Source organism: Haplochromis burtoni, unplaced genomic scaffold (genome assembly GCF_018398535.1).
Source record: "Haplochromis burtoni strain Fernald_Lab_line unplaced genomic scaffold, NCSU_Asbu1 Contig_175, whole genome shotgun sequence".
Lineage (NCBI taxonomy): Eukaryota > Metazoa > Chordata > Actinopteri > Cichliformes > Cichlidae > Haplochromis > Haplochromis burtoni.
The window spans coordinates 717,201-728,656 of record NW_024582536.1 but is presented as its reverse complement, the minus strand read 5'-3'; the positions used below and the strand labels follow the sequence as shown (position 1 = coordinate 728,656).

Here is an 11,456-nt window from a genome sequence, read left to right as displayed (position 1 = left end):
ATTTCTGTTAATGTGTTCCAGGAACATAGTGGCACATTTCTGGTTACAGCATCTCTCCAGAATACTGTAGGGTCTTCATTATAGCGCTCTTTGAGGCGACTGCTGTTGTGATTTGGTGCTATATAAATAAACCTGAATCGAACTGAACTGAAGATTGGATCATACTGCTGCAAGCAGAAAACCAATATCTATATTTTTAGATAACTCACAAACTTCCTGTTGTTGATCAGTAAACAGTGAACGCCGCATAAGGTTTTGAGTTTAGAAGGATTCGTTTTGAATTTTAGGTTACCTTTGGATTAGGGTTCTGTTATTGTTTCCTGTCGCTTCCCTTGTCATTTGTTACGTCAGCGTTGTAGCGTCTGTGCCTTAGCGCTTTGTAAACACTTTCTGGACTTTGTGATTTTCTGGACTTAAAGAATCATTATTCTTTAAGCATTGAGAATGCTTAATGTTCATTCTTGTTTCCTGAGTCTTGCATTAGGGTTCACAAATGTTTAAGACACGCAGATGGTGTTTGCTGACTGGTGCACTGCTAGAGTTTTAGTTTAGCAAACACTAGACAACATCAGATCCTCAAAAATGAAAGCTTAACATTTGGCTGTCTAAAAAATATTTTTCTGTTCCTGACAAGAAGTAATATCTCTCTCCCCGTTGTCAGTGAGCTGCTGGAGGGCTTCAGCTTCCAGCTAAAATCAAGCTTCACTAATGACTTTCAAAGCTGATCTGACATTGAGTCCGCTGGCTCTCAGCTGTCCAAACCAGGGTCCCTGTCCAGTGGAGCAAACACTCTGCAGCCCCCTGTCCACACACAAGATTTTAGCATTTCTAACATTTTGTTATTGTCTGAGATGACTGCGGCATTCTCAATTCATTTACTATTTCAAAACCCCCTTGCTCTTATTTGGAAAGACCAGTCACTGCTAATCAGATAGCCTTCCTTATTTTTTTCCTACTTATCCTCCAGATAATCTCACACCAGCTGCGAGATTATCTGCAGGATAAGGATTAACAGGAGAGGTGGCTGATTATATTGCTCAGTTATTTGCCACAGAGTACTTTGATGAATATATGTCAAAGTCTGTCTCCTGTAAATTTACTTTACCTTTATTAACCGGGTACAAATACTGTAAATGAGCGGCCTTTGTGGAGTTTGCAGGTTGTCACTGTGCCTGTGTGGGTCTCCCCCAGGTACCTCCCGCCTCCTCCCACAGTCCAAGGTTAGGTTAATTAGTGATGCTAAAATACCTAAATTCAACATACGTATGCTGTCTTTGGAAATTCCACTTAAGTTGAAAATTTCAGCAGATTTCTTTTGTTTATGTTTAACATGGGAACTAAGATTACTGTCTTATGTACGAAGATGGCAAAAGGAGTTAAGAGAGGGAGAAGAGCTGCTGATAGAGTTTCCAAAACATAATGTAGTTAATAGAATTTATATTGTAATATTTTATCCCAGAGTACTGCGACAGGAAGCGGTACTATTTGCTCAAATGGAGCTCCTTGTGTGATTGCAGCAGGAGTTTGGCTGACGTGTGATTGAGCAGCACAGACACATTGCAGGGTTCAAAGGTTCAGTCTGAATTCAGGACGACTCTGTAAAATCCACATTTCTTGCAGTGAGACTCCATCACCAAAGCCCGGGGCGTTTGGTTGCGACGCAGCAGCCGAAGAATTAGCAACGCTTCACTGAAATGTTTGTCTGTCTAGACCTCAATTTGTGGATGCACTGCTCTGCTTTCCAGCACAGACACCAACACAACAAAAACAACAGCACAACAGAGGCGTGCCGAGAGCAGGGGGCGGTGCGTGCTCAACAACACAAGCACCTGCTCTCCTCTTACACATTTCACACTCAGCTGATGGTCACGTCCACAGTGGTGTGTCAGAGAGATGAGCTGTCCAATCAGCTTCTGCTCTCCATCACAAGCTGCAGGATCCCAGTGACTGAAACATAAACAACAATATAGCTGAGATTTTGAGTGATCATGTAGCTGGATGCATGAATTATCAATATGTTATTATTCTTTGCTAAAGATGAGGGGTTCTGTCTTTGTTATGATCCCTTTTTATTTTTGCATCGTATCTCTTCCTGTCATGTGTGAGTGTTTACCTCTGGATACTTCAGCTGCTCTGGTTGTTTTTTAGGTTTGGTTTAGTTAGCTTGTTTTTTTCTGCCACTGCAGCCATAAGCTTGCAAAAAATACTACATAACATTAACAACTGTCAGTGCTTTGCTGTTGGGTCCACTCAGGACTTTCCCCTCTGAACTGTGTCAGGGTGATTAGTTATGTAAATAAAAAGTATTGTTCGGGGTGCTGGTATAGCTCACTGGTTACTCACTGTATGCTGGGAGGCTACAATGTAAAGTATGAGGTGTGTTCTGTGCACCGTTATGCACTGGTTTCACTGGTCCAGCCCACTTATGAGCTAAGACGAGTACGATACCCCAGTTTTAAAAGTTTGTTATCATGAAGACGACAGTTGTAAAGTGTCATAAAAAAGATGAAAAGAAATAAAGAATTGTTGAAGAGTAATTTTTTTGATTAAGGTATTAAATCAATGCAACAGGAAGACCACCTGATTAGATGTGAACAGGTTTCCATGACAACAGATGAAACAGTGATTAGCTGGGAGCTTGGATGGATGTGGGTTTCAAAGTGGCTTGCAGATGCACAAACGTGGGGACTGCTAGGATAACATGTACATTATTTTCCATAGAGATGTACTGTTTGGATGTGTATCAGCTAAGCTAACAGCTGATGTGGACTGGCATTTTCCCTCCTCTGGACCAACTTTTTTTATCGTATGTTAAGGTTCAAAATGATTAGAGTTCATGATATTTTGATGGTTTTCTTTATTCTGATTGTGGTGATTTTTATGTTAGAATTTGCTCTGATGCTTGTTTTTACGTATTAGATGACAATCTTTGTATAACCGCTGCTTCATTATTTAAATCTCTTTCTACAGCAACGATGGAACTGTTGTCATTGCTGTGATCGCAGCAGAGGACGGTGTCGCTATCTCCCTCTCTCTGTGCGTCTCATTGCTATTATCCAGCCTCAGCCAGCCTTTCTTTGCACTTGTGCTCGGGGTCTGAAGAGGCTCTCCAGGGCTCTCAGACAGCATCATGCAGCTTCACTGAGTGCACATGAGGTTGCATTTTTATTTCTTACTGGAAAACTCATCTGTGAGCCAAGCAGGGAAGAAAAACAAGTGTGCTGTCTTACAGTTGTGACTGCAGAGGAACCGTGCAAGCTGATGACAGCAAATGTTCTCAGAGAATTATAGACGATCTAGTGTAACGTCGAGGTGGGAATCACCAGACACCTCACGATACGATATTAAAACAATACTTGACTCTGTCAATATTAGTGTCATTTGTTACATTTTGCAATATGCTGAGTATTTGGACTAAAATATATTGCAATTTATCACCTTTTTTTTTTCTTTTTACTGCAAATTACATCCTCAAAGTTAAAATGTATCAAAACCTGTTTTATCCAATAAGATAAAGTTACCTCACTTCAGTGTTTTCTTTTTGGTGCCAAATGAGATTATCAAGAATGGCAACATTGTCACTAAAACCAACAAATGTTGCCATAAAACGGAGTCTGTCTGTTATCAGTCTGTGATTGAATGTGGTCAAGCCAGCAATTATACGCAATCTGTTTCTGATAATACAGCAAATACAGTGATAAATCATTGAAAATCACATATCTGCTTCCGTCTAAATAGACAGAAATAGAAATTTAACAGAATTTGACATTTAACTATTACATTTGCACTTGACAGCCTTCCTGTTCTATAGGAATATAAACCAGAATACAACCAGCTGGCAGCCAGTTGAGTCCCCTCGTGTTGAGCTCATGGACTGAATCATTCAGACTGATGGAAACATTTGTGCTCATTTATAAATTAAACACCAATTATTTGCAAACCTTTTACAATCTTTCCAAGCGTGACTGCAGCCACTTAGAGAAAGGTCGCCTCCTATCATGCGACCTTGCAGCCCCGTTATTCGTAGTATCCTGGCGTATTTGAATGTATCTAATCAAATATAAATATATTTTCCCTCAGCCCGTGTTTCGAGTCGTACAGTTTTTGGGAACTGTTTGCAGTTGCGGATTAATCCATATTTGGAGCTCTTTGGTGAGTAATTCCAACAGCAGAGTGCTGTATGTGGGGCTGAGTCATAGTGAAGCGCGGTGTGCATTCATGGTAATGAAAGAACATGATGTGCCCACGTGCAACCATCATGTTGTCTTCAAGATTTACGGCTCTTCAAATGGAATATCACTTTAGTCTCTATCACAAATTCATTCCAGTGAAAATCTCACCAGAAGACACACCAGAGAGAATAAAAGGCTCCAATGTCAAAAGTCTGTGCAAAATTTCTTTCAACTTGTTTATCAGATTGGGAGCAAAACTAATCTCCCGCCTCGTGCAGATTTCCTCTCGTGTTTTTAAACAGTGAGTCTTTAAGATGTAGAACAGGGCCAGCTGGTTCGTTCGGAGCCTTTCCAGCTATTAGACTTGTCCCTCTGTCATCCCTTTGGCGTAAAATATTCCAAAAAACCTGCAGGGCTTTTGAGCATGTGCGTGCCGTGTACTGATGTCACTGTACGTGACGTTCTGGTTGGTTCTAATGTATTCAGTATCTGAAAGAAGCAGTTGCTTGGCTCTGGTGCGGCTCCCCGAGGCCAAAAGAATCCTGAGGGATGCTGCATCGCTCCCACTCCAAATCTGTTTCTGCTTTAGCCAAGTGGCACCGTGTCAGTACAAAAATCACAACACAAACTCGTTTGCTTGTGATGTTCCTGCGAGCGCGGAGGCTTTGGAGGATCCTGCTCGAGGAGCTTAGGCTGGCAGAGCTCAAGCCATCTTTTTTAATTCATTTCTCACACACACAGCCCCTCGTGTAATTTCTTTTTAAAGGCTTTATTTCTGTTCCTTCGATAATTTACTGTTGATGTTCTCTCGTTTATTATTGAAACATTTACATACATCAAACATAGTTTTTGAATTTATCCATAAAAAAAGGCTGTTTCCACTTTTTAGCTGTAGTTCAAAGCATTTAGTTTAAAAGTGAAACAATCTAAAGTAATGATGTGAAGAGTTTACCTTCCTTCCTGTGTTTCTGGACGTAGATGCTGCTGTACTAGAAGAACTCACACTGATCAGCGTTCATCTCAGTGCAAGCTGACATCAGCTGATGGCTCAGCACTTCCTGTTTTCCATATGTTGCCGTGTAAGGTTGGGGAGATCCCAGGACAAACCTTTGCCTATAAACTGCTGCAGGAGTCTGTTGGACTGTTAGGTTTGAGCTAATAAAACTCAAAGTTGTGGTTCATGGGGTGATGGCCTCGTGCTTTTACGAGGGTTGTTTACAGCAGAGTGTGAAGTGGCTGGAATGAGAATTAGCGCCTTTAAATCCGAGGACCCGGTTCGCTCAGAAAAGACCGTCCACTCTGGATTTGAAGGCTTCAAGTAGAATTCAGATATTTGTTGTTATTCAAGCAGCTGACTGTGAAGCTGAAGCTGTTGATGTACCGGCCTGTGAACAATGCTGGCCTCACCTTTGGTCACGAGCTGTGGGTGGTGACAGAAGAAATAAGAGCGCAGATAGCAGTGTTGGTGAGCTTCTCCTGAGAGGTGACTGGGGTCAGCTGTAGACACAGGGTGAGGAGCTTGATCATTCAGGAGGCTCTGAGTAGCTCCTACTGGGAGGAGACCCCAGGCAGACCCGAGGCATGACAGCTGACAGACGAAGTGTCTCGTCTGTCTTAGGAAAGCATCAGAGTCCTCCTGAAAGACCTGGGGGAGGCATCAGGGGGGAGAGGAAGATCTGAACACCTCTGCTTAGTCTGCTCCCTGTGGACAAATTAACGAATGGAAGTGCCAATCACAAAAATGGTTCAATAGTCAATGTTTTTAAACACATTGTGAGTTGTCGGTATATGCAGATGTTATGTTATTGTTCTGTATTGTGTCTTTTTGTCATTTCAAAGCGATGAGATGATTCGTTTTTCTCCCCAACAGGAACGACTGGTGTTATCAGTCCTGCCTCGTTTTGTAGTTTTGGAAATGATCAACGACATGACAAATGTAGAGGACGAACACCTCCAGCATCAGTTTCACAGAATCTACATCCACCGCTACGAGAATGTCAGGTGAGGGTCCAACAGCAAAACAGCTGTGTGTGCCCCGATTAAAGACATTTGAGAGTTTTTGCTCTTAAGAACAAAACTGTGACATTTACGTAAAATGTGCAAAATCTGACATCACAGAAAATGTCATCCTCATTAAGTATCATAACTTTTAAGAAGTGAGCTGGATATTAAAGTGACATTTCCGTATTTTATTCAGCATTCTTTTCGCAGATGTTAAAGGCTTCACAAACCTCTCCACGACGCTGTCAGCGCAGGAGCTGGTGCGAATGTTGAATGAACTCTTTGCACGCTTCGACCGCCTCGCACATGTAAGAGCTTCTCATCCCAAATGCATATGTGCATATAATCTGATTTTAGTCTTGAGATTTGAATCAATTTATTTTCCCATTAAAAATATTCGCTCATTTGTGCATTAAAGGATTAATAAATCACATTTCTTTAGAGATACCTCTTAGCAGATCCAGGATCAGTGTGTTCTGGATCAGGTTAATAACCTTTACCTAACAGCTGATTACCTGTCTGTGGTTAACTTTTGATTTACTTTCACTTATCTTATGAACCTCCTCTGAAAATGGCCCAAACAGCAACGCCAGCTTGGCCAACATTTGCAATGTTGTGTGTTGACTCATAGCGTTGACTCAGGGTGAGTCTGGATGCCTCACCTCAGCCACGGGCCGCATCTGTCAAACACTACATCACCTGATCTTATGACTTATTAATGATTATGTGGAGACTTTTTATACGATGGGACTCAAATTTTGTTCAAATATTTGGTAAACTGTGTTAGATAGAACTGTTTAGTGAAAGTCAGCTTTAAAGGCAACCAGTTTAAACTGATAATCTCATAGATCCTATAATGTTCAATCAATATTTAGACTGAAACACTTTTCCCAATATATAGTTTGTGAACCCTTGCTTTATGGTTAAGTGAAAGCAAACTCTGAGGATGTCCCTGTGGATGAGGGAGGTGTTTTTCCACAGCGTCGCCAGGTGTCGCTCGTGGGGATCATGTGATCGTTGGGGTTCTCTCTTTGTTATTGTATTATATTAACCTTGCTAAATGCTAAAGAGTTCTATAAATGCAGCTGCATTAAGCTGCATTGTTGTGGCAGACTTGCATCTTGCTAGCTAGCTGGTAAGGAATTGCAAGGATAGCTTCTCAGCTCCTTTACTGCCACCTTCTGGCAATAGAGTGTACCATTCAAGATGCTGGTTAAAAATACATGCACATACACCATAAATGGTAACATAAACTCTTTAATTTTTGCTTCTGTGTGGCAGGCTATCACTAAAAACTATTTTCCCAGTTGTATAAAAATAATTACTGAAAATGAAGCATAAGAATAGACTTTGCAGCTCTTCTTTTTCCACATTGTTTGATTGTGCGTGTATGATTGTGGAGCCCAGAGCTCATCTCTTCTGCGACAGCCTCTCATGGCTGTCGGGACTCATGAAAACTGAATAAAGACGCTCCAGTAGAATAAATATTTATTCAAAACAACACAGTGAATATCTGATTCAACATCCACTGTGTACGACTCAGCTGATATTAGATTGCAGAACATTTCAGACTGTCACGCTTGGCCGGTCGCAATTTCACAGTCAGAGAAGGAATTCAGAGATAACCTGATATGTTTTCTGTGTTTTCCTTTTTTTTCTAATTTCTACTGATCTCTAATTCTTATTTCAGGTATAGTCATTGCTTAGGTTTTCTGCCTTTATGGTTATGGTGTTTGTCTGTTGCAGGAGCATCACTGTCTACGAATAAAGATCCTTGGAGACTGTTACTACTGTGTGTCTGGTCTGCCGGAGCCTAGGCCGGACCACGCCCACTGCTGCGTGGAAATGGGCCTCAGCATGATCAAAACCATCAGGTGCTGTCTTCTTCTACTGTCCTTACTTTTTAACAAAGCTCCTTGTTGTAGGGAAAGGCTTTTACTGCAGCTGTCATCAGTTGTTTATGCCTTTAGTTTTACCTTAAATAGGTGAACTGTAGTTCAGTTGATTTCAGATCAGACCACTTGTTTTCCATCAAAGACTCCTGTGTTGCTTTTACAGTATGTTTTTGGTCAGTCCACTGACTCACTGGAAGCTGGAAGCCATGCATGTCCATGCAATAGATTGATCTTCCCGTCTTACTTTGATTTCTCTAAGTAACAGTGCCAGAGCTTTTTAATTTATTTTGGCAAAATATATTCTGGTTTCTAATTTCGAGAGTGATCACTGGTTTGCAGATTATGCACTAATATGTTGGATATCAGATTGTTCCCTGTAAAGTCTTTCTTGGATGGCAGGCCTCATGTAGAAATGCTTTTGTTATCTACCATGGAAAGGATCCTGCGATCATCCACCGCTCTAGGTCTGTTTTATGTTGCATCGCTCCTCGGCACGTTCTTCTTTTTCTTGTCTCATCAAGCTTTAAATTTGACGTCTCTTAATGTTGCTGCGATCGCTCTAATGCATTTGTTTTTTGTTCGTAGCCTGAGGATGGCCTGTTTCACTGGCACAGAGAGCTCCTTTAACAACACCCGGGTTCACAGAAACAGCTTACAAATGGCAAATGACACACTTGGAATCATCCTCAGCCCTTTTCTCCACTTAATCTATGAAGACATAATAAAAGGAGGAACGCAGAACCTGTCCATGAGACAGCTTTCGAGTGCTTTGCGCAATTATATTTCAGCCCCTGGAAATAGAGGACTGTACATTAAAAGTGGATCTAATTCCAATAGTTTTTAAGAATCTGCACTTTTTGATTGATATAAATAAGCTATAAGTTAGGTGTAGTGTTTTAGCTATTTTTTAGCTATTTCCTCCCATTTTATAAATGCTGACTTTTGGCCTGGTCGTGATTTATTATGGGATTGAGAGGTATTAGCATGCAGTGCATCTTGGTCTGCCCTAGATTGCCAGGATACAAAACGCCAAAATCCTCATACTGACGTTTCACAACAGGATTTTCTCTAACCAGTGAGGGACATGGGTAAATACACCTTTTAAACAGGTGTGTATAAATACACATGTGACTACGAATACATTTTTAAACCTTCTTCTCTGTAACTTTAAAAGATAAAACATGGTAATAAAAAAAATTACTTTTATTTTGGTGCATCGATGGTGCAGCGGGAGAGAAACCCTTTTAAATCAAAGTCGAGTTTGTCTGTTTTTGTATGAATAGAGCAAATTCATGGTGCAATGAATTCATTGTAACTGCAGGAATCATCTTAGAAGAATTTACCCTGAGGACTGTCCTAGTATCTGTTCTGCTTGGAAAGGCCTCCCTGCAATATTTGCATGCAGCTGTGTTTCAACACAAAATCAGTATCAAATAATGTACATTTGAATTAACAGATGCATTGCTGAAATGCAAGAAAACATGTTCGTAGTGCTTGTATTGTATTTTGCAAAAGGGCTTTATAGATCTTTGTATCAGACTGTGAAATGAGTAGTTCATAGGAAAGGAGAAAGAGTCAGTTCTTCTTTGTCTAAAAGGCTCACAGACGCTGGAGTTTGTGCTTTGATTTATTTTATTTCAGTGATCCTCGGTGCTGCTGTAGCGTTTTAACCCCTTGCATTGATATAAGAGTGAGAGAGAAGAGGAGGACTGATGTTCAGAGGAAAGAGACAGATTAGGGTGGATAAGCTGTGAGATTTGTGCTCAGTATCATCATGTCAAGATGGTGAGCTGTGCACACTTTTTGCTGCGACACCAATCAGTTTTGGAATAGCTGGAATAAGAGGAGATGGGTTTGCTTATATTGTCCAAATAAAGCAGGTTTTTACTTGTTTCTGAGGGATTGTAAAGCATAAAGGTGGGACCACATTGTTCCCGACTCGTCCGATAAACAGAGGAAATACTAACCCACTTCCTTAAAAGTTGGAACGCTGTAAAAAGTTAATAAATGAATGCAACGATTTGCTGGACTTTTGGGAGGGGAATAATATTCCACTGTTATCTGAGAGGAATCCAGCTGCTCAGCTGTCCGTGGTCTTATTTGTCATAAATTTCACTTAATGGTGTTTCTGTTTGTGAAAGGTCTGGACTGCAGCGAGCCATGAAGCTGTGCTGTTGGATTAGCTCCAGTATATGATTTAGCATTGTCTTGTTGAAATGTGCAAAGCCTCTCCTGTGACAGATGCTGTCTGCACGGGCACAACCTGTATGTACCGTTCAGCACTGGTGGTGCCTTTCCACATGTGCAACCACCATACCGTCAGAGTTTCAGGCTTTTGAACTGAGTGCTGATGACGAGCTGGACGTAACTCTTTAGTTAGTTCACGATGTTCTTTCAGCTGTTCGTTTTTGGTACCACTTTACTTTTCCAGCCTCTTTTCCAACTTTTTTGCAACATGGTGCTGCCATTAAAGTCAAAATGAACTAATATATTTAATGTAATAGTGAAATGTCTGAGTATAAGCATATATGTTTTATTGTGAATAGAATATGGGTTTATGAGATTTTTCAAAGCATTGCTTTTATTTATGTTTTACACAGAGTCCCAACTTCACAGTCACAGTCGTCAGTAATCAAACACGGTTTTAAACACTGCTGTGTGCAACTACATGTGGTGATATAATCACGCAAAGACGATGTTGGTCGAGTTTACAGAATCCGGCTTATGTTAGCTAAACTTGCACCAGTTTCCTTCTTTCCTCGTATTTGTTAATGCAGATTCTGGTCACACGTTGCTGAACAGATGCATGAAGGCTGAGAGTAAGCTGACAGATTCTAGTACAGCATCTTGTCATACTGGTTTACAACTTCCTGTTACACAGATTGAGGCGTTGGTTACATTTTTGTGAATTTCAAAAATTGTCAGTCCTCATTGTACATTAAAACTAGGAAGACATGTTAAGCCGTTAGCAGTTCAGGCAGTTGAGGTGGGAATGTTCCAAGGTTTCTGTATCTTTAGGCTATTTTAGCACATCCATTGCAGCTCAGCAGGGGAGCACAATCAGGGAGTACTAGTACAAAGAAACCTCACAGAAAAAAGTCCAAAGTTTAGGGTAACGATGTGAAGCTCTCACATGACACCTGGAGGTCTGAACCAAATGTTTGGGAGGATAGAAACAGGAGGCTCCGAAGACAGTTCAGTCTGCAGAAATTCTCTCTCCCTGTTTTGATGTTTATCGCCGTCTTTTGTTGAGGTCAAGACTCAACACAAATCTAAAACTAAAAGTTTGTCTGGTTCACCAAACACTGCCAACGTCTTCTTAGATGGATAGTTTGTTCTATCCATCCATCCATGGCTAACAGTTTTTCTGTTACTTAGACGGTTAGAT

The 11,456-nt window shown here is 40.9% G+C and overlaps 1 protein-coding gene across 1 annotated transcript in view; it reads left to right on the top strand.

Annotated features, from left to right (window-relative positions):
* The window catches only part of adcy8 (adenylate cyclase 8 (brain)), a 127,410-nt gene that overhangs the window by 68,791 nt on the left and 47,163 nt on the right, over window positions 1-11,456 (top strand). The window contains exons 3-5 of the mRNA XM_014337366.2: window positions 6,043-6,173; window positions 6,370-6,481; window positions 7,920-8,047. Of these exons, the coding sequence (XP_014192852.2) occupies window positions 6,043-6,173; window positions 6,370-6,481; window positions 7,920-8,047 (371 nt within the window). The remainder of the gene's footprint in view (window positions 1-6,042; window positions 6,174-6,369; window positions 6,482-7,919; window positions 8,048-11,456) is intronic.